Source organism: Pholcus phalangioides, unplaced genomic scaffold, assembly GCF_987345545.1.
Source record: "Pholcus phalangioides strain wild (caught in Gottingen) unplaced genomic scaffold, Ppha-v1.0 ptg000028l_1, whole genome shotgun sequence".
NCBI lineage: Eukaryota > Metazoa > Arthropoda > Arachnida > Araneae > Pholcidae > Pholcus > Pholcus phalangioides.
In genome coordinates, this window is record NW_028301618.1 from 7,814,352 (window position 1) to 7,838,908 (window position 24,557).

Consider the following 24,557-nt stretch of genomic DNA (forward strand, 5'->3'; position numbering starts at 1 on the left):
CACCCACAGATTTGAAGCACTTCCGACGCCCCTGCCATTTGCATACCTTTTTATATATGGACACCATTTAATATAGGGCTGGACAAATCCCAGGTGCCATGTCAACTAAAAAATTGGTATTGCTGCCTAAAATTTTTCTTTGTGTAGTCATTAAATTTTTCAGGCTGAGAATAGCACAAAATGTTTGGAATATATGGCAGCATATCTGCAGACATATGAAAGAGGGTCACTATGCCGTGAAAAAGTAAAAAAGACGTTTTATTCTGACCTTTTCTCCAGGTGAAAAATTTTTGGTGCCTAGTTTTTTTTGCAATTTGTCCAACCCTGATTTAATATGTCCATCAGAGTGAAAACTGGTGAAAAAGCGGACTAATTACAGTCACTTTTGCAAAAGGGATCCCTGTGATACTTTCAGTATGTGTAGACGTTTTTAGTTACAGTATCATTAATATGAAAATTTAATTACAATAAAATTTTTATTTTTGTGGGGAGGGAAATGTTGCTCGTAAATGCTGCGTTTATATAGTATTATCTCATACCAATCAATAATGTTTTGCTGTCTAGGGCAGGCCTAACCGGTCATAATCCAGTATATGCAAGGCCCCAATCCTCCTCCAATCGATTGTGCTTTGTCAGCAGACCCAAATGATCAGAATCAAGAATCTCATAACTATTGTTAGGCTTCACTGTCTAGGGCAGACCCAAATGATCAAGATCCAGCACCTGTTATATAAATTACATGCATCATAGATGCTGGAACCTGGGCTATTTGATTCCTATCCCCCACCAATATATTTTGTGAGAGCAGAACTCTAATTGATGAATGTACAATGCAACTCCTTCCTCCTCCTGTTGGGTATGTGCTTGTGTCCTGTATATAAGGGACCACCTGCAATTTTCAGTCCCCCCACCCCACCCTTCTTTTTGTGGCACCTCTGACACATGACATATCATGCCATATATGCTTCACATTCGACACAAAATATACAAGAACTGTCTTTGTGATGGTACCATTCTTGGTAATAACCATAAGGGGCTCCATGCCATGCTCAGTAAAAATCTGGTTCAAATAAAATTAGTGACTTTCGGGAAAAAGGGGTATGTTACTCTTGTGTTTGTCGAGCTGTTCCAAATCCTCTGCCGAACTCTGATGCTTTCCTGTTTCAATGATATTGCTTCAAATAAAAGCGAGTAGGAAACTGGAACATCTACTTGAGTTTTTGTAGTAGCCCTCTTTGCCATTTTATCCACCTGTTCATTTCTTGAATTTCTCATGCGGGCCCTAACCCAACGTAGGTTCAGTTGAATTTCATTTGTAAATCCTCTTAATTTCTTTCAGTATCTGATTCTTGTTTTTGCATGTACTTAGTGTTTGAAGAGCAGACATGCAATCACTATACAGTAGAGCCTCGATTATCTGAACACATCGGGACCAAAGTGTGTTTGGAAAATCGATTTCAAAACTAATTCGATGAAGCAAAGGAATAAATTGAATTTAAGATGAATTCGTCAGACGAAAAAAAGATGACAGCTAAATCTGCTCCTATTCACATGTTTGTTTGCTTGTCAGTCGTTTATAACTGCATACACTGTACCCAGATCTGCCCCCTTTCTTACATATCTATATCTCACAGATACGGTATGTGCAATTGTTTTGGAAGCGAATTATTGTGCAATAGAGCAAAGCTATCTTCGAGATGAGTGAGAAGAGGATTCAAGTATCAAGAGCAAATACCAACTATAGAAAACTGAAAATAAGAGGTTGAAAAGGTGTTCGTTTGACCGAGTTGTTCGGAAAATCGAGGTTCTACTGTATAAGTCCAGTTCCAAAATGTTCATTGTTTTAGCTTTGTTGGTAGCATACATTATTGCAATCAGTTCTGTATAAACTGTGGTGATGAATAACATCAGAAGGTAAACATTTATGTTTCTACGCGACAACGATTTTGTAATTTTACGCTGGGGACCCATCGGTACGTTACATTGTCACTTAATTTTAGTTCTTTGCTGTGTCTCAAGTATTAGTTGTTGTGTTGGGGGGATATGTTATAATGTGTAAAATTTTCAACGAGATGGATAGAATGGACCATGAGTTATTAATACACCGTCAATCATCTACTTTGACAAGGTGACACCAGTATATAAGGGACAATGCCAGGTTGTGGTGTCGCAGGGAATTTTTCACTAAATAGAGTTTTTAATATAAATGGAATAGTTTACACAGCAAGTATCGACTTGCTTTCGCCAATATATCCAATTTTTCTTGTCAAGTTTTCACTTTTATTTGTCTTTTCAAAGCATTATCAGTAGTACTAGAAGAATGAGCCATCCTAAACAAGCACAACTCAAATTTTGTAAACAAAACACGTGAATGACGATTGCTGTGTTGTAAAAAAAAACCCCCATGAATACAGGGGGTGGGGGTCAATGGTGTATATATATATGTCGATATAAAAAATGGTTGTATTTGACATTCATATTTTTTCAGCCACCTCGTTGGACAATTTGCCTGTTGTGGCCTTTGTGTTTATATTAAAATCAGTGTTAAATTCATTTGCATCCTCCCTCTGAATTCGCTACCTGACCTAACCCTCGCTGTGTATCAATAAGGAAATGGGTTGGATACATTCTTATAAAAGCTGATTATTCCATGCTCTATGATACAGAGCACTCACAAATTTGCAGATTATTTCTCTTCCAAATGCAAATGAGTTTTGTGCGAGTAAGATGGAATCGGTGTTAGTGAGTGGTTTTAGTGTGTGATTTTGATGTAATTTCTTTTTTATTCCACACAAGATATTAACGTGACGTAAAATGTCTATTGTCAGCTCATTCCATTCGTTCATTACATTCCTGGCGGCATCAGACCTGGGCTCATGATACGTATTCACGGACGGCCAACTGCCTATGCTAGTAGGTGAGCCACATTTAGATTCAAGTCTCGTCAATTTTTTTTCCTGATATCGTGTATTTCAGGTTATTGTTTTGTGATCTCTTAATTTGTGTTTTTTCCCCCTTGTAGAATCAATTTCAACATTCAGGCCGGAACTGGACCGTATCCACCCCCAGATATTGCCTTCCACTTCGGAATTCGCATTCCAGAGCGGGTCGCCGCGCGCAACAGTCGCTCGTATGACACATGGCAGCACGAAGAGAAGAGTGCCCCAGCATTCCCCTTCCAGCCTAGCGTTTTCTTTGACATGATCATTCGAGTCGACCCAGATGCATTTGCAGTGGCCGTGAACGGAGTGCCTTACACTACTTTCAAGCACAGGCTGTTCCCACTGGAAAAGTTTGACACGTTTTTCGCTGAGCTTGACGTCCTTTTGGCTTCCATCACTATTGATCAGTTCTGATTCTGATTTTTACTTCTAAAAAAACTTTGTGCTTTGGTTTTTTTTTTCAATAGACTCTGCTTTTTGTTTGTTGTTTTTTTAGCTTATTTGGGGGTGAAGGAAATGCAAATGATCCCCCCCCTCCCCCCCGTTTCTCATAACATTTTGCTCTAGAATCATTCAGATTTGATGCATAGAGTGACTCAACTCTTGGATCCCAAAAAATCTTCAGTGCCTTATTATTGTGTCTATCCTCTATGATCGCTTCATTTATTTTGTGATATTTTGAATGAAATAATTTTGTTATGTGTGGGTTTGAACTGAATATTGGAGTCGTTCAGAGGATAAATCTAAACATTGAATAATTGGCTGGTTTTGGCATTTCGAGCAAATTTTGAGAAATTGTTGTCGTGTTTTAAATTGAAACAACAAGAATTCTCTTCAGTAGGAGACTCTAGATGTGTGCTGTTCTTGAAATAAGTTTCCACATGGATTTGCCATTCTTCTGTTCCGAAAAAATATGTGTTGATTCAAATGGGAGTTGAGAATTCATACTATCGAGTCAATTTCAGTTTTGCAGTCCTGCCATCATTGTCCCAATTTCAAATTTGTAATGCTTTCATCCTAGCTCCAAATCTCGTTTTGCATCTCAGCCAACTTAGTTTAAGGCCCTCCATCAGCCTTTTTGCGATCATTGTTCCATGACTTCACTTCGTGAGGTTGGGTCCCCCCCCCCCCCATGTTTCGATTAAGTTCTGTGTATTTGTCAAAGTTGTTCTAATTTTGCTTCTCTGCTAGTTCAGTTTCATGTCACCATAATTACTATAGTAATTTCAGCTGAGTGTCCCATCATCCTTGTTTCAAACAGTTTTAGCTGAGTACCCTGTCATCCTAATTTCACTCTCACAGTTTTGACTGAGTATCCCATTATCCTCTAATTCTTGTTCCACGTGCATTTTCCAGTCGAGTATCCTATCACCCTAGTTCCACACACAAAGTTTCGGCTTAGTAATCCTTTCATTTGCCCGATCCTCAAAATGAATCTAGGGCAGTGGTTCTCAACCTTTTCGATCCCGCGGCCCGGTTTCATTCATTATTGTGAGTTGAAGGCACAGTCAAATACATGACTAACGGAACATGAATAAGGAAAAATGAAACGCCAATCATTCGAGGCCCGGTTTGAATGGGGTCAGGGACCGGTACTGGGCCGTGGCAGTTGAGAAACACTGATCTAGGACACTGATGAAAATTGACTATCCAGGTTCGAAGGCTGTTGAACTCAAACAGATGGCGATCTTCGAACCCGAATAGTCAATTATCATCAAATGATGGCTGCGAAAACCATATCAACTATCTAGAATAGTGTTTCTCAACCACTGGACCTTAACTTCATTCATACCGGGTCACGAGTGATCGACCATTTCATTTTTTTTCCCCCTTATTCATTTTCTGTTGGTCGTGTATTTGACCAGGCCTTCGACTCACAAAAATGAATGAAACTGGGCCGCATGCTCGAAAAGGTTGAGTACCACTGATCTAAGACACTGTTTTTGTCAGTTATCCAAAAACAGCAGGTGCATTGTTATCCTTTATATTCGGTATAGATCATATATACTGTCTTAATTCTGCATACATAAATATTTTTTATATCTGCTCATCAGCAAAATTTTTATGGCGATTTCTGAAATTGGAGAGAATTTTTGAATTAACCAAGAGCTAATTGGTTGTCAGAAAGGGACCAATCAGTATTGTTATCAACTTTTAATCATAAATTTCTTAAATTGTACACGAATTGTCTCTAATCTACAGAGAAAATCTTTTTCTATATGCTGTTTTATTCACAACGTGTCTTGTACCAAGTGACTATGATCTTAGTCATTTGAAAGTCGATTTTTTTACATACATACAAAAATTGAATACATTCCTTACACCAATAAGAATATTATATATATATATATATTTGTACATACAGAGATATATATATTTGAAGAGTTTTTTTTCTAGTGATATTTTTTATTGTGAAAATATTGGATTTGCACACACATCAGACGCTTTATAGTAAATCATTATTTTATTATTGTTAATGTGCTAATACTAGTCAAAATTGTTATTTTTGCAGAAAATTATTAAAAGAGATTATTTGTTATCTTTTGTTTTTTGTTGTTGATTGATTACGTGATTGATTTGTACACTGACAAGTGATTGGCTGTCACAGCGTGTCCATAAACTCCCAGGAAAGCACCACCTGAAGGTGTTGGGCAGGCTGCACACTGGAGCGATACTATAAGTGATAGAGAGAGAGAGAACCTTTAACTTTTGACACTGACTGGTTAATCCATTAAGTGAGATTTAGATGGTCCTTGCTCCAAAAAAATCAAAATCCAATCCTTTAAGTGAGATTGATGAGATCTCTCTCCTCCTTGAAAGCCTTTTGTTTAGGCATTCACAAGCCCAGATATTTTGTAAAGTTGTATCTCTCAATGGAACTACTTTTCTCTATACCCCTTACTTTGTAGCTGCTGAAAGAAAGCCTACTTCCTTAGACGGAGCAGGATGCTGATGTTGTCAGTTCATATATACATATATTAAATGATATGGCATTTCCCCCCCCCCCCCGCCAATGGGGTGTTCAGCGATTTGTGCTGTGCCGCTTGAAGGGTTAAAATTCGGATTTTCAACCAATCCGCATTGAGTTGTAGGTTGCATTGTTTCTGGTTAACGGTACAGTGTGGAATGCACCTTAAGAGACACTGCAGCATTCTGTTACATTGATACAAGTGAGGAGGAAGTTCAGAATATTTGCCACTTATTAATCACAATGAGTGACAACGGTAGCAATATGGCACCATTGGCGGAATTCTCGGTTAAGTTCAAAATGAGGGCAGTTGATTAGATTTCTTTTCTTTTTTTTGTAAACTATAAAATCAAATACTAAATTTAAAATTACAGATCTGATTTGTACTATGAGAGTCCCCGTTCTACCTTCATCTTGAATTTCGCCAAGAAACTCCGTCGAAAGTGACATGATGCTGCTTTTGTCCCTCGTTGCAACCAATCGCTGAATACCAAATTCTCTCCTACTCGTATCAATGTAAGGTTTTAAATATGCTTCAGGGCTTATGATTATTTATGGTATGGTTATGACTACCACAATCTATAAGTTACATGAATTATATTTAGTCCTTGATTTCAGAGATTAATAGAAAGTCGTAACTTTGAAAAAATAGGATATCTCTAAAAAAAGTCAGAATGGCCAAATTTAATGTCCTTAATGTGGCCCGTAAAATAGGGATCAGTACATGGTAACTGTATACAAAGCCATCTTAACGGTTGGGAGGCTTGTGAAAATGAGATCTGAAGTTTTCGAAAGCAAATATGTCTCACCAGGTAGGGCCTAAAAAAATTCACCCGAGGGCCCAGAATAGTCTTAAGACGGCTCTGACTGTACAGTGTCCCCCATTAAATTCGTAAATTATTCAAACTATTGAAAATTGAAGAAATTGGTATATTTGAATGTAGTTTGCGAAAGCTTTATTCTCACTGAAGGGGGTTTTTTTGGTACAGAAAAAAAATAGACTGAATTTCTTTCGATAGAGGGCCAGAGAAACCAGTCCTTGTTCCTCGCTACAGCTTCTCATTTCAGTGAGATGAAGCACTATTGGTGAAGTTATATAAAGTAAAGATGGCTGGATACCAAGTGTAAGAAACGTCACATTCCTCTGTGGGGAATCAAACCACCAACCTTGCATTTTCCAGGCACGTGCTGTACCATTGTACTACAGAGGGCAGACATTTTCTTTCCTTTGGGCTGAACCGTACTACGCATCCTCTCTGTTAATTATATGAGGTACAGATGACTTCTATTGTGCAGTCCCAATGCCCTGAAATGTGAGAATATGACAAAAAATGTCCAAATCTATTGTTCTAACATTTTGGTCCCCCACTCCTAAGGAAATTTCTGGCTACGGGCCTGCACCAATGTCAACTCACGATGGAAATCTTATGTAAGCGCCAGTAACAGAAAAATTCAGAAACTAGCTGCTGATCATTATAACGTGAATTTTATAGGAGACTGATTTTTGCACATTTCCTGTGATTTACTTTCGTGAAGCCCCCTCTATCAAAAAAGTTTGAATTGAATTTTATTTCCCATACAAAAAAAACTTCTCTTTGGGAGAATGACTTTTCCGCAAAACCACATTTGAATATGCCGATTTTTATGAATTTATGGGTCTCCCTGTATATACCAGTTTCTGGCCTGCTGACTGAAGATGTGCACCCCCTGCTCAACGTTTCAACCTAAAGATCGTAATATAAAAGCTCAAGGGCTTTTGCAAATAAAAATGCAGCAACAGACAAAATGTCACTTAATTTTGCATAGGCGGAGATAGACTTTAAAGTCTGGGGGGGGGGGCACAATAATGATGTCAATTCATCTATACATATATGCATTAGCTCAGTCAACTTCACCTTTAATGCTGGGGGGGCACCCCCACCGTATCTCTACACATGAGCCAGCTGTCGAAACCTCCTTGTTAACAGCAAAGAGTGACATCTTCGGATAAGTCGTCATCTGGTGGCATTGTCAGAAATTGCAAGCTTTGGCCTAAGTTAGATCTGGCTGTCCACGTACGGTCCCGTTCAGCGCATACGAGCTCTAGGGAAAGAAGACTCATTTTTGCACATTTCCAGTGATTTACTTTCGTGCAGCGCCCTCTATCAAAAAAGTTTGAATTGAATTTTATTTCCCATTATTTTAATGTATATTTTTCCATTTGATTTTAATGTATAGGTTGTTCACTCGACAAGTGATGAGAGGATGTGAGTTTGATTCCCTGCGACACCAGTTGTATTTTCCTTCCTAGATTTATCTTCGCATCAGCCGGCTGTCAAAACCTTCGTTTCAACTAAATGTTTCATTTTGTGAGAAAAGAGCTATTTAGCCAAATAATGTTAAACCGCAAATAAGTGTCACTATGTGAGTATTACATGATTATAATACTATGTGAGTATTAAAATTGACAATGGTCGATAGAGCCTGGGCGGTGCACGGAATGAAATGAAAGTCTCGTTTGGAAATGTCTATATCCTAATGTTAAATTGCTGCCTCTCGATATAATGATAATCCCTCTGTTTCGAGAAGCAGAAAGAAAACCAAGAAAAAAATATTTTTCTTTGGTCTGCAGAGTATCGTTATATCGAGGGTTCACTGTACATAAAATTAATTTCCTCTGTGAGTGTGTTTCCTACACAAATTTACAATTTCAAACTGGTCCTCGCCAAATTTTGTAAATGTATCAAACAGGACCCATCTTTAACGACAGGCTACTTTACAAGTTTGTCAGTGCTGGACAAATGCCGAAATATGGGGGAAACGATCCGATGATGATGGTTCGTGGACCTCAACAAGAACTTTCAGAGTTTTTACTTTGGTTGCCGTGCAGTGCCGACACCTTCTATAGCGGAAAGTCTCCACGCGAAGCTCGTGAATTCGCCCATTTCACCTATAGTTATTGAATATACTGCAGAAAAAAAAAGCTTTCGCTTACGTCAGCCTACTTTATCCAATGGCTACAGGTGAAATGGGCGACTTCAGTGACATTCAAAGCTTCGCGTGGAGGCTTTCTGCTATAGAAGGTGTTGGCAGTGCCATCTTATCGTATGGGGCACATCAACTGAAGAAGGGACTCACAAAAACGAATTGTGGTGTGTATTTGCAGAGATGTATTGGACGGGGGCGGGCACACTGAGACCTGCAAAACCCCAACATTACGCTTTTATCTAATTTAAGGGGTCGAATCCCGTTATAGTGAACTCCACAAGACCAGAGAAATCACTTTGTAATAATGAAATGGTGTTATAAAAGATTCAAGGTATTCACATTGCTCCTATGTAAACTTATCTGGGGGATTAGAAAAGTTTTTGTTCAAACGGGAATCAACTGTATTTTCTTCTTCGCCTAGGGTCTCAACGTTAATCCATCCCTGTATATTTGCTAGGAAGAGCCTCAGAAAAATCACTTTTCCTGAGGCCCCTGTTACCGTGGTTCCCAAACAATGCGTTTCAGACACGTTTGTGACTTCTTCAGTACTCCTGTTACATAGAGAAAAACCCAGGCAGTGTATAACAGGTAGTCTCTTATAAACTAATTCGTGAGACATACAACGTTGCTATGCCACTTTCTCATTCGCCTCTAATATTTTTTCAGGTGATCCCTTCCGTCACACAATTGCCAGCTCCTTTAGAAGCCGGGGGATTCATCGAAATCAAGGGATTTGTGCCCCATAAAGCTGAAGTGTAAGAGCTACTAAGTTATTGTCTTTATTTTGTTTGGGTCCAATTTATGTGTGCCATTGAATCATCTTATGTAACCGTTGGATGATGCTAGTACTGGCTCGTTTTTTTAGGGCTGTTCACGAGAAACGACAGTACCGATCCAGATCCTCAATTTTCTGGAATAAACTTGTTATGTTGTCATTATAACGCATTTTTTTTTTCAAGTCAATAGGATTAACTTCAATCTAAACATATTGTTTGTCCCACTTTAGTCATTTTATTCATTTGTGTGGTCTAAATTGGATCACCAGGACGCGTAATTACAATCCGTACTTTCTTAGTAACACAGGAAGCATTAGCACGCTGGTGATTGGTTACTGTGAGCAAAACAGCTAGCAAGACGTTACGAGAGGCGGAGTTTTGGGCGAAACTGAATTTCAAAGTTCATTAACGAAAAATGAAAGCATTTTTTATTGTATCAGTAAATGATAGCTGGGTCCAGCTTTGCGAGCCATTATTATTGTCTTCTCGATGCACGTGAACCGCATTTGATTAAATCAGAAACAAAAATGGAAACATTTTTTAGTAAATGACAGCAAAGATGGAAGGATGTGAAAAAAAATTTGATGGGTTTCAGACCGAACCAAACACACAACCTTCGGTACGTGAGTCTCGTACTATAGCCATTACTTCAACGGTGGATGTCAGGTTCAAGCACAATTAAATGTATCTATTGTTAAACGTCGCCAGCAAAAATTTCACCATTAGTGATGTAATGGTTCATCAATCATTTCGGCCAATCACGATGAGCTAAATTTCTAAAATGTAGGGATTGTTTATAAGTCACCTGGAAAGGCAATGTATAAAATTGTTTGTAGCTGGCCAAGTGCAACAGGGATCCCAATCCAGAATTATTAAATTAAAATTTGAGTGTGATTGATTTACAATGGATCTTAGTTATTCGAGTCAGTTTGGCACAGTCGTACTCTGTTAATTTTGGCTTGTGTGGCTTAGCTTGATCTTAAATAAGGTCTAGTCCTAATAAAAACCCGGCCGTTTAGGCCTGACCCGGGTGTTCAGGATCCAGCATGACATACTAATTGAATAAACTTTGCCGTCTACATCTGACCCAAATGGTCGGATTCCGGCATGGCCACGCCAATGGAATTAACTTTGCTGGCTACAACTGGCCCACAGACATATTATGAGCCGCAAACATGGCCATCCAGCTCCATCACATAATATAATCCTGACATTTTCATCACCAACATTGCTGAAAGATATCAAGATTGGTTATTATCCATTCTTCCAAGCATTACCATTTTTTCTACTGAGCCTTCTGTGTGCATTACATAACGAAAGTAACAGAGTTTCTGTTCAATGACTGTTGCTTCTAGAGAATAGTCAACCTTGACTTCTTCGATAACCGATATCACCAAAGTTTGAAGGAATAAATTATTTTCTTATCTGCTTTCCGTAGTGTCCAGCTCTCACATCCATACATAAAGACAGGAAAGACCAACGCATTTATAATTCTAATTTTTGTTTTCATTGAGACATCTTTGTCTTTAAGTATTATATTAAGCTTTGTCATGGCTGTTTTACCCAGAACTACTCGTATTTTTATTTCTTCCGTGCAAGTTCCCTCTTTTACAATTCTTGATCCTAGGAAATCAAATCTGTCCACAATCTCAAAACTTTCGTCATCTAGTTGAAAACTGTGAATATCTGCTGTAGTCATGATTTTTGTTTTTTTCCTATTTAGGTAGAGTCCAAGCTTCTCACTTTCTGTTTTTACTCTTGATATAATGCTCTTCAGGTCCCCTTCAGATTCTGCCATCAGAGTTGTGTCATCAGCATATCTAAGGTTGTTGATCACTCTTCCTCCAATTTTAACACCACCTTCTAATTCCTTTAAATCTGATGTTCTCATTATATATCCTCCATAGAGAGTAAATAAGTGTGGGGAAAAGATGCATCCTTGTCGAACCCCTTTTTCTATTTCAAACCATTCAGTTAAGCCATAGTTTGTTCTTACACTTGCCTCTTGGTTAATATATAAATTTCTGATCAAGCACTCCCATTGTTCCAAGAATATCCCAAAGCTTATCATGATCAACACAGTCAAAGGCCTTTGTATAACTGATGAAACAAAAATATAACTTCTTTTGACGTTCTTTTGCTGCCTCCATTATCTATCTTATATTGACAATTTGGTCTCTAGTTCCCCTATTTCTTCTGAAACCTGCTGGCTCTACTCTGTAGGTACCTCCCCATATATACCGACGTCTCAAAGAGCCCTGGTCATGTCGGTTGTGTCTACATCTGCTGTGAGGAGACATCTTTCAAATTACCTGACACGTTCTCTATTTATTCGGAGCTGTACGACACAAACGCCACCGACAATGCATCATGTATAGTGACTCTCTCCTTGCAATCACTGTGTTCCTCTACGTTTCGCACTCATACATGCCATTTGTCATGAATTACTTTAGCACAGTAAAATTTTACTGAGTAACAGGTCATGTAGGAATACCGGGCAATGAGAAAGCAGACATTGCAGCTCGAACAACATCTAACATTGCCAGTGACCACTTCTCAAGGGGTGTAATGTGATAGGCCTCCTCGTGGTGCACTCTGGGTAACGCCAAATCTATCACACGTCATTGTCATCGCTTTTTGTGCTCATATACTTCACCTTCAATAGCCCAAATTACACGTTTATTTCTACACATCTTGCAGTACATGTCTTGCGTCTCGTTTTGTCCTGTACATGTTTGTCTTCTGTGTCCAACCCCTCATTGTGGGCCCCGCTCCGGCGGGGAGGGGTCCTCCCGGATGGGGCATTGCTTCTAGCGTATGCTCCATCCGGGACGCTGTCTACCTGCGTGTTTGCCGTGCGTGGAGACCCGTAAGGCTGGAGATGGGGATCCTGGTTAGCCTGATGCGCTAGCTTTGGCCTCGGATTCAGCCGAAACGGGAGGCTTGGATTAGCCCCGTCCAGGTCAATCGGCTGTGGTCGCCTCGGTGGCTGAAGGGGTTACACTACTGGGCAGGTAGAGGGGCCGGGCCTGCCGGACGTCGTTGAGGTTTGTTGGTGCTGCTTCACGACGATCTTGGATCTTGAACGCGTCTGCTCGCCTGCTTTGGTGGTGTATAGCTCCCACCTAACCTGACGTTGCTACTAACCTTCACCGGTTACGTGTGCGCGTCCCCTCGTAGGGCTCCATGGTGGGTGGGAGTGGAACAATACCCATTCAAATATGGGAAAAACAAAAATGCACCAAAACGTCAAAGAACTACTTTAAGTGAAACTATTGTCACAGAAACCGCTTCTTCAAATCTATCATCTGTCTCATTCTTCTTCTTGCATAGCTCTGATACCAATAAACAGCTGTCAAAAGTATCACCATTCTTGATTGATAAAGCTCTCTATGGCGCAGTTGGAACTCTGAAATCAGTGAAGGCTCTCCGTTCAGGAGACCTTCTCGTCGAAACTAACACTCCCAAACAAGCCGAACTCATTCAAAAGCTCACATCTCTCGGGGACATTCCCATAACAATCAAAATCCACCCCACGCTGAATTATTCACGTGGTTTCATCTCAGACCCTAACTTAATTAACATGGATGAAGATGAACTAACTCAGGAGCTAGCGTCTCAAGGCGTAACATCTGCCAAACATATCGTGAGCCGCAAAGATGGCAATCTAGCTCCATCACGTAATATAATCCTGACATTTTCATCCCCAACATTGCCGAAAGATGTCAAAATCGGTTACTATAACCTCCATATCCGGCCATACATACCTAACCCTGTAAGATGTTTCAACTGCCAAAAATTCGATCGGTCACGAATGGCGTGCCGTAGACCACATTTCGGACAGCTGCACTAATTCAACATTCAAGTGCGCCAATTGCGGTGGTGACCACCCCGCATTTGACAGAAGTGTCCGAAATGGAATGAAGAAAAAGAGATCCAGAAGATCAAGGTCCTTAATAACATCTCATATATTGAAGCACGCCGCCGTGTAACCCCTAACCAAACTCCAATAGCTAGTACATCATACTCTAATATGGTAACAAATCCACCAACAGCTAATAAGACTAACAATGTCACCAAAGCATCTGTGACAACTCAGACCGAACCCATAGCTGATACATCCACTCAAACATCATCTAACCAACCATGTAATAGTTGTGGCTGCTGTTGCTCTGCTGGAATACGGAAGGAGTCCACCACCTCCGAAGAAGCAGGAAAAGCAACAGCGAACACATTCAAAGTAACTACAGCTACTAAGCCAAAAATCAATAGTGGAAATAAATCTAAAATAAAACTATTCAAGACCGGATATTCAAGAAAAGCCATTCAGAGAGCAAAGAAGAACCCTACATTACAAAACATGTCACTTCTTGATGACAAATCAATTGGTGACATGGATCTCGATAATCCGCCAGAATCCGGTGGTACTCGCCGGAAATTAGACCGAAATAAGTTCAAGGACCTTGAACCGTCTACATCCATTTAAAATTTATGGCCAACATTATTCAATGGAACATTCGTGGTCTTAGATCCAATTACGAAGATCTAAAGGATTTAATCAATCGCTATCATCCTGTTTGCGTGGCACTCCAGGAAACTTTCACGAAGCCCTCGGAGACATGGAACATTAGGCGACATTCCCTGTTTCGTATTGACTACGATGACGGGAGTAGAGCCTGCCGCGGTGTTGCTCTGCTGGTTCCACATCATGTGTCGTCGCGCGTTCTAACGCTGCGCACGAACCTGCAAGCCATCGCGGTGGAAATCTCTACAGGCCTAAGAATTACCATCTGTTCCATTTATTTGCCACCAAATGACACATTCTTACAGAGAGATCTAGAACAACTGATTGATCAATTACCACCACCATTTTTTCTTCTTGGAGACTTCAATGCACATAACATGATTTGGGGTTCTAACAGCAACACCCCTCGTGGGGAAATGGTTGAACGATTGTTAGATGACATGGACCTTACCATCATGAATGATGGCAGTTTCACTCATTTCCATGCCCCAAACAATAGTTTCACTGCAATAGATTTATCATTATGCTCACCTTCACTCTTGCCGAACTGGTCCTGGTCGGTTGATCCAGACCTCCACGGGAGCAATCATTTCCCTCTAGTGGTTAAGTGCCTTGATCGAAGCCATAGCATACCTGAGGGTCCTCCTCGGTCGAAGCTTGTGGCCGCCCGATGGGCAGACTTCACGGTCAAGGCAGAAATCACGGAGGATATGGTTTCGCAACCCGACGTCGACCATTGTGTCGACCTTGTGACCAGTTGTATGATCTCAGCAGCCAATGAAACAATACCGAAAGTCTCCTCGAAACTTCCTAAATTTCCTAAACCTTGGTGGAACCACGAATGTAATTTTATGATTAAAGCACAAAAGAAAGCATGGAGTAGGTTCCGGCGGTATCCTACCCATGACAACAAGTTGGCATTTTTAAAAGCAAAGGCGATAGCGAGGAAAACCAGGCGCCAGGCTCAACGCGAGTCCTGGCAAAACTTTACCACGGGAATCAATTCATCTACTTCATCCAAAATCATTTGGGACCGGATCCGAAAAATCAATGGTCATTATCAGTCTCATCCAATCACCATTTTAAACACCAATGGCACTATCATCAGCGATGTGAGGGATATTGCGGATACCATCGCCGCCCATTTCGCCACTGTCTCCAGTGATGCGAATTATCCCCCATCGTTTCATCCCATTAAATCATCGGCCGAACGTACATCGTACACCTTCCAGCCTTTTACACCGGAGGGGTACAATTCATTGTTGACCCTTCATGAACTGACGACGGCCTTGCAGCGAAGTCCTGACTCAGCTGTAGGGCCCGATGCTATTCATTATTCCATGATTCGGCATCTCTCACCAGAATCACTGTCACATTTACTCATTTTATTTAATCGGATCTGGCTCAGTCATTCATTTCCTGACACCTGGCGAGCAGCCATAGTTCTTGCATTCCCGAAGCCTGGCAAAAATCCTCAACAACCGAACAGTTACAGACCTATTGCTTTGACCAGTTGTTTATGTAAGCTCATGGAACGCATGGTCAACTATCGCCTTATGCACTACCTTGAGGTTAACAATATTTTATCTAAACATCAAAGCGGCTTTAGACGGTTCAGGTCCACAACATGCAATCTATTACGCCTTGAGACATCAATAAGACAAGCATTCGTAAAGAGGGAGCATATGCTAGCCATATTTTTCGACATAGAAAAGGCCTACGATCGTACTTGGAGGCACGGAATTCTTTCCGACCTCTATAATTGCGGCTTGCGCGACCTTTCTGTCTCGCCGCATCTTTCAGGTACGGATCGGAAGCACGTTATCAGCTCCTCAAATTCAAGAACTAGGTGTACCTCAAGGTAGCATTTTAAGTGTAACACTTTTTATTTTAAGACTCAACGGGGTGTTGAACCAACTCCCGTTGTCAGTCACTGGCGCACTATACGTGGATGATCTGTTGATATCATATCAATCAGTGAATATGAGGTCAGCCGAGAGACAATTACAAACCGCACTCAACAAGATCAGCAAGTGGGCTCATAATAACGGCTTTTCATTCTCCGCGGACAAAACCGTCGCTGTGCATTTTTGCCGGCGTCGTGAGCTTCATGATGACCCACAATTATTTTTAAATAATAGTCAAATACCTATTGTAGAGAATACGAAATTCCTCGGCATTACATTTGACAAGAAACTTACATTTAAACCTCATATTTCACAGTTGAGAGCTCGTTGCATGAAGACGATGAACCTCTTGAAGGTCATCTCTTCTACATCATGGGGAGCAGACCGTAAGTCGCTCCTCCACTTATATAAAGCTCTAATACGATCAAAGCTCGACTACGGTTCCATTGTATACGGGTCAGCACCTCGGAGTTATCTTAGTGTGTTCGACCCAATTCATCATCTCGCTCTCCGCATTTGCTCTGGAGCTTTCCGAACTTCTCCCATGGAAAGCCTCTATGTCGAATGCAACGAGCCATCACTGACATCAAGACGCCAACAACTTTCTTTGAAATATTATATCAAAATGAAGTCTTTACCAGGTCATCCACTTCATCGTGTCATTTTTAATCCCTCATTTCATAGACTATTTGCTGCTCGACCTTCATGTGTTCCATCTTACGGTCTTCGTATGAGGGCACTTGTGGAAGAACTAGAATTAGACATCAGTCGTGTGGCCCCAGTTGCTTTGCAACTGGCACCATGGGAGCAGTCTCTGCCAGATGTCTCTCTTTCATTATCGTTATACTCTAGAGCCACCACAGCAGATGTTATATATCGACAGATATTCTTCAGGCACAGGGGTATGTACAACAGGTACTTCCCCATATATACCGATGGCTCCAAGAGCCCTGGGCATGTCGGTTGTGCCTACATCTGCTGTGAGGAGACATCTTTCAAACTTCACGACACATTCTCTATTTATTTGGCAGAACTGTATGCAATCCTTCAGGCTCTACGTCATATACGACGCAAACGCCACCGACGATGCATCATTTATAGCGACTCTCTCAGCGCATTGCAAGCACTGTGTTCCTTCACTTTTCACACTCATCCATTCATTCATGCCATTTTTCATGAACTGCATCACCTCATTCATCACGGTACCACAGTAAAATTTTACTGGGTACCAAGTCATGTAGGAATACCGGGCAACGAAAAAGCAGACAACGCAGCTCGAACAACAACTAACATTGATAATAGCCTTCTGGTTCCTGCCAGTGACCACTTCTCAATCCTCCGGGAAGTGATGCATCGCCGCTGGCAGGATCATTGGAACAATCAAACTAATAACAAATTACATGCCATCAAGCCCACACTTGGCCACTGGCGTTCGAGCTGCAGGACCAACCGAAAGGAGGAAGTTCTGCTTGCCCGGTTACGCATAGGACACAGTCGCATCACACAATCATATCTTTTACTACGAGAGAGTCAACCGCAGTGCCCTCATTGTCAAAGTCCATTTACCATTGCCCATGCTTTTACTTGTTCGCACCATCGTCATCATTTTACGACCGCTTTTGGTCAGAATCATCTTTCACTTCGTGACATTTTATCTGACCATTGCGATGCATCTCGCATTTTTAAATTCATCAAAGCCATTGGTTTTTATAACAAATTATAGTTTTACAATTCATGTCATTTTTTTACGTTTGTTTTCCTTTTTATATGTTTTAGTTTTTTGACATGACAAAAAGACATTTTTCTTATTTTTGTGTCATGTTTTGGCGCAGTTTGGCCAAATTGGTCCTTGCGCCAAAAAAATTCAAAATCCAATCCAATCCAACCACTTCTCAATCCTCCAGAAGTGATGCATCGCCGCTGGCAGGAGCACTGTAATAATCAAATTATTAATAAACTACATGCCCTCAAACCCACACTTGGTCATTGGCATTCGAGCTGCAGGGCTAACCGTAAGGAGAAAGTCTTGCTCACCCAGTTGCGCATAGGACACAATCTTATCTTTTATCAAGAGAGAGTCAACCAGAGTGCCCTCATTGTCAAAGTCCATTGACCATCACTCATGCTTTTACTTGTTCACATCCGCTTTTGGTCAAAGTCATCTTTCATTTCGAATGATCATTGCGATGGATCTCACATTTTTAAATTCATCAAAACCATTACTTTTAGATCAACACAGTCAAAGGCCTTTGTATAATCGGCGAAACAAAAATATAACTTCTTTTGACGTTTTTTTGCTACGCAACAGTGTTTTTTTTATCATGCATAGTTTTATTTTCTGCACGTGACAAGAATAAGTTTCATCTTATTTTTAATTGCTCATTTGTTTTCGTGCATTTCGACCTTATTGGTCCTTTGCGCCATTAAACCCAAAATCCAGTGCAATCCTACAACTGGCCCAAAATTAACAGGATCCGACATCCCATAGCAATCGAATGCACTTAGAGGTCTATTGCCTCAGGCATACGCTAGAGGTGGGAATAGGAGGCTTTTGCTCTCCCCCCTCACAAGCCAACCAATTTTTTCCTAATGTTTTCTGAAAAAGTAAAATATCGAAAGAAAATACTTTTTATATGGTACTAGCTATAATGAGGATCACATGATATCTCCCTCTTTCTTTGAGGGACATGCGAACCGTATCCAAGTTAACCAATATGGCAACTTCCTGCACGACTCATGAAATAAACAAATCTAGATTTAAAGAAATGTAGAAATAAATTTTTTTCCCCTTTTTTTAAGGGGCGCCAATTATTTCAATCCTTCCCCCCCCCCCCCCCCCCCGTAACGTCAAGTTATCCATCTGCCTGTTTCAGCTTTCAAAAATGCAGTAAATGTAATTAAAGTAGTACTTTATTGTAATTAAAGCTGTGGAATTTTTTAGATGTAATTTTTACGGGCCAATAATTAATTTTAAAACAACCTAAACTATATGAATTTATGCAGTTGAATATCAAAAGACAATACGGAGACATTATTTTTCATGCTTGAGAAGATTTAAATAAGAAGTTGAAATCAATGTTATTGCCTGGATTATCCAACTCAAAAGTAGGTCCGGCTAATTACTTCATATTTAATTTTCTGGGCTTCGTATATCTTCAAGCGAACTCAATATTTCAAAAATTGAGAATTCTATACAATTTTTAAAATCATTGATGTCACAGAAAGCCCAACCAAATTTCGGCAATTTTAACACTGATTTCTATGAGGACCACCCTTTTCCTGACTCAAAGCGATGCTGATGATGATTATGACGTCGGTTCAAAAAGCCTCATTACTGGGAGTATTGAAAATGTGGCAAACCATTCTAAAGGCATATACGCGTCTGAAACGCATTGCTAGAGAACCACAGTAACCAAAGTAAACGTTCGGAAAGGGATTGTTGAGGCCCAGAAACCATTGTTCCCCGATAGTTTTTTGCCCATTTGGGGCGTTTGCCCTGCTCTTACGAAATTTTAAAGTAGCCTATCGTTCAAGCCAGGTCCCATTTGGTATATATGAAAATTTGGCAACGATCGATCTAAGATTGTAGATTTGTATAGAGAACATACACACACAGAAAATCAATTTTAGATATATACAGATTGGTGCAAAATAAACGTTATGGTTTAAATGCTTTATAACTTTTTTATTTTTGAATAAATTGTTAACATTATTTTGTCAAAATACAGCTTGTGAATGGAGAATATTGTTAACTTAAGCGTGGAAAAAGTATGTCTCGCAGATGTCGCCCATTTTCCGTTTCACAAAGTCGTGCTCTTTCCAACACATGTTACATGACTTTTCGCAAAATTTCAGGGGTTATGGCACGGATTTCATTGCGAATATTGCTTTTCAGTTCAGGTATGGTCTGTGGCTTATTGACATATACTCTCTCTTTCAAATAGCCCTAAAGAACAAAGTCTGGAGTGGTCAAATTACGCGAAATAATGTATTCGCCGTAGATCTCCCGTAACAGAACCATTGTGTCCCTTGCAGTATGGGCCGTGGCATCATCTTGTTGAAACCACATTCAAGGGTGGTTTGCCACACCTGGCCTCAAAAAATTTTCCAACATGTTACTGTAGTGAATAGCATTGATGGTAACTGCAGCACCGGCTACATTTTCGAAGAAATATGGCCCAATGATCTTTTCAGACGATACACCACACCAAACAGTACACTTAAGTGGGTGCAGCTCTCACTGATGAACTGCTCTTAGATTCTTCGTAGCCCGTATCCTGCTGTTTTGTTTGTTGACAAATCCATTTAAATGAAAATGGGCTTCATCGCTCATTATCAAATTGTTAATGAAATCTGGGTTTTCTCCTGCTTTTTGTTGTAACGCAATAGCATAATCAAGCCGTTACTGGTAGTCTGCCGGCGTTATTTGTTGCACCAGCTTGATTTTGTATGGAAACATGTGCAATATGGCCAAAATTCTCTGAATAGACCTTCGCAATAGGATGACGACCAAGTTGTGCAGAACGTCTCCTGGTTGATGTTTCTGGACTTGCTTCCACATCTCCCATACACATTCAATATTTTCGGCGTTGTGCACTGTACATAGTCTTCCGGCACCAGGTAGGTTCCTTACTGAACATTGTTGCTGAAAATTTGCAACCAGGCGATTTATTGTTGGCACTGAGGGTCTCTCCAGTCCGCACATTAACATATCTACGATATGCACGCTGCGTCAGAATAACTGAGTTTCCGTTTGAAAAATAAAATTCAATGATTTTTGTTTGTTGTTCTATTGTGTACTGTTCCATTCCAAATTTCCCAAGCCTTCTTTACACAATTCTGAAGCAAAAGAAAAAATGCAATATTAAATAAAGTTATACGTTCATTTTGCACCACCCTGTAGATTTAAATGGTTTGTTGGTAATTCTTGTGTGTGTGTGTGTCCCCCGAAATTCGATCCTGCTTATTCCATACAATCGAATGTACCAGAATCTGGCACTGATCAATATTCTTTCTCTATTATTCTATCCAAAAAAAGGTTGAAAACTTCGTAGTAGTGTCCTCTTAAGGTCTATTTTCACACCCTCCCCATTGACATCGCTGTATGTGACAGTATATGTTCCTCCGATCGTAGTCATAAAATTTATTTTCTCGTTCCAGGTTTCAGATCAATTTCGTGTGCAATGCTGTCGATGACTTGCACCAGCCTGATCGGCCGCTACATTTCAGCGCACGTTTCAAAAGCTCAGTAGTTGTTCGCAACACCATGAGAAAAGGCAACTGGGAGAAAGAGGAGAGGGAAGGTACTTTCCCTTTTGGTCACGGGCGCCCATTTCTGATCAGAATACTTGTGGATAAGCAATGTTATCGGGTAAGAGTTATGTCTGTCTCATCATTTGTATCGGATACCTCCTTTCTTCAAAGAATCATCGATTTTTATTGTACTGTTTTCTTGCAGATTTCTGTCGACGGTCATCACTTCTGTGAGTTCAGGCACAGGATTTCTATGTTCCTTGCCACGAAAGTGCTCATTGATGGTAACGTGATTGTCGATCGGCTGAATATTTCGCCATTCAGGACACAGGTAAATTATAACTTCAAGTGGAATCTTTGAACCGATCGTTGCTGTCATTGAAAGAAACCTGTTTAGGTTGTAGAACCACACACTTTCGGAGACTTCAAACATGGCCAACACCTTCTAAAAGTGGCTTTCAACCTTTTGTTTTTTAATGGACTCATGATCACTAGATTCGAGGTTGGCCTCTAGAATGGTCATAATTTCAGTCTACCGCAATTGACCTTCTGCGGTACACAATCAATCGCGATTGGTCGATTGCTGTGGCCGGGATTGTTACCATTATAGACTGTTTGCAACTGCACAATTTTTCGATTGTTGATCATCTCATTGATAATTTTTTTTGCACCATGGCCATTTTCTGCACACAATGGCTAATTAGACCGGACCTACAATTTATTGCCAATTCCGAACGGCAGTTTTTTTTACACTCACCAAGAGGTTGGTGCGCTAATCCCTCGGTGTGGGACTCCCTTCGGTTTTCTGTAGTCACATCGCTGTTTCTGTTGTACCCCTTGTGTCAGGAAAGTATCTGACAAGGATGAACCGGGTATCAAACTCGCGACACCTCTAATCATCTTTTGGTACTTTAGGCGCGTATCTTATCGACCTGGGCTACTGCGCTCATTCTTCGTTTGTTAAAAACTGGAAAACGTTTTGCCATCCACAGTTATTTCAGTATTCAAACAATCACAATTGAGCGGCCCGATTTCCAGGTAAAGCAACCGAGTGATCGTGGTTTATTGAATATGGTCGTGACTGTTATCGGTTGTTTACTGTAGATGGAAAGTACGGCCAGTCAGAGTAGCTTTTGCATTTACAAGCAACCATGATCGACGGCAATACCCAGCTACAGTAATCGTCTGATTGTGGTTGGGCCACACTTTCCAAGAGACAACAGCAATGGTTGCGCTTGTATTCAAGCAACCGTAACCAGATACAATATCTAGCTACAGCAGATCGCGGTTGCTTGAATATCAACGTGACTGTCATTGGTGGATCAATGTAGGTAGGAAGTATAGCCAATCATAGTTGTTTTCGGAATTTGTTATTTCTAATTCGGAAACTTTTTATCAAATAACAAAAGGGGAAATAGTTCAAAATTTCTCCTGCGAGAGGCTGCTGGTTCTGTCTTACACATATATGTTCGTGAAACCTCCCTAAAGCTGAAAAACACCTAATTCACCGGCAACTCCCTGTGGAATGGGTTCCCACTGTTTGATCAATTTGGGGGCCAAGGGGTAGTTAAAAGAAATTGGGCACCATCCAGAAAAGTTGAAATTTGAACACGGATATGATGTGCACATTCGCTATTGGTTATGTGGATTGTGTTTATCTTTCAGTATGAAAAATCCAATTTGAGGACCAGGGTCGGAGTCGAAATGCATCAACCGATCGTAAATCCGGTAAGTATTATGTGTGATTACATTGTGTGTGTGACCTCGCATTGAATTCAATCGTATCTTCCAGAATTAATGAAGTGTGAAATGATTCCAACATTCAGTGATTTCGGAGTCCCCGTTTCCTGTATTTGGTTTATGTCGAGTTAGGAACGAGTAGTAACGAGAGATTACCGTCATTACAGGTGATTCCATACCGTTACAATATACCCGAAGGTCTGGAGGATGGATTCATGATATATGTCAGTGGACGTCCGGCAATAAACGCACAAAAGTACGTTTTGTTAGCTGCATCTGTGGAATAAATCATGTGGAGCTTATCTTCAGTTGTATAATGAATTTTTCTTTTTTTCTCAACAGGTTCACCATCAACCTTTTGTGCTGCGTCGACAGGTTAGTGTCCCCATACAACAACGACATCGCCCTGCACTTCGACGCGAGGCTTTACAACGGCACCGTGGTCCGCAACACCAAGCTCTGTGGAAATTGGTTGTCAGAGGAGACGCTGTCGCCTTACTTCCCGTTCGCGCCGAACCTGCCCTTCGACATGCTCGTGAGGGTCGACAGGGATAAGTACATGATAGCCGTGAATGGACAGCACTTCACTTACTACCAGCACAGAATCAAGGACCTCGTCAGGATCAACCAGGTTCACATCGACGGCAACGTTGTCGTTTCGCGCCTGAGATTTAAAACCTTTTGAGGTGTAGGGGCTACCCTTTGTTTTACTTCATTGGCTACTAGATTAGAAACGGGGATTGATTCATCTCTCTCTTGACTATAGCTCCTATTAGGGACCGAGTTACTTTGTCTGTGGAGGCGTCAGGAGTGTATCAGAGATACTGTGGCCTGACTTTAATGATTCTCATTTCTAAAAGGAATTGTGAGAAGAGGGGAATCAGATCTATATGCTACATGATATTATGGGAGCAGAATACTCTCGCATGTATATCTTTTATATTCCATTAAAATTTTTTTATACTCGTTCATTTTGTGAGGCTTCTCAATGCGTACGGTTTTTTCAACCATTTTGATTGAATTTGCAATTATCAACATTGGCAATTGATCAAGTAAACTCTGTTGAATAAAGGAAGATTTCCATTTAATCCTTTGGGTGCTCAAATAGTCTTTACGCAAGCAAAATGTTTTCCTTTTTCTATATATATATATATATTTTTTGTGAAAGACAGAAGGATATCAAACTCAGACGTTTTAGGTTGAATACAATCGAAAAAAAGGGGAAGGGCACAAAATCTGAAGCCACAACAGCCAAAATGTCCAGCAAGGTGGCAGGAAATGAAATTTCTATAGCGCCATAAGAGAGAGGGAGGGAAAGGAAACCATTACAAAAATGAAATGCTTTCTTTTTCCTCAAAAACCACTCTGTAGAATATCTGATTGTGTGATGAAGTCCTGAGAAGCTTGCACGTGTAAGAAAATAAAAGAGGGGTTGGTTTGTGTCAGACAAAGAAAATTTATTACCTTTCCCTGACAGAT

The 24,557-nt window shown here is 40.5% G+C and overlaps 1 protein-coding gene across 2 annotated transcripts in view; it reads left to right on the forward strand.

Annotated features, from left to right (window-relative positions):
* The window catches only part of LOC149067879 (galectin-4-like), a 68,156-nt gene extending 44,107 nt beyond the window's left edge, over positions 1-24,049 (forward strand). For both annotated transcript variants that reach the window (XM_089252305.1, XM_089252304.1), the window contains 6 exons: positions 9,544-9,632; positions 21,246-21,456; positions 21,544-21,669; positions 23,004-23,066; positions 23,246-23,334; positions 23,421-24,049. In XM_089252305.1, coding sequence (XP_089108431.1) covers positions 9,544-9,632; positions 21,246-21,456; positions 21,544-21,669; positions 23,004-23,066; positions 23,246-23,334; positions 23,421-23,763 — 921 coding nt within the window. In that variant the 3' untranslated portion in view covers positions 23,764-24,049. The remainder of the gene's footprint in view (positions 1-9,543; positions 9,633-21,245; positions 21,457-21,543; positions 21,670-23,003; positions 23,067-23,245; positions 23,335-23,420) is intronic.
* The last annotated feature ends 508 nt before the right edge of the window (positions 24,050-24,557 follow it).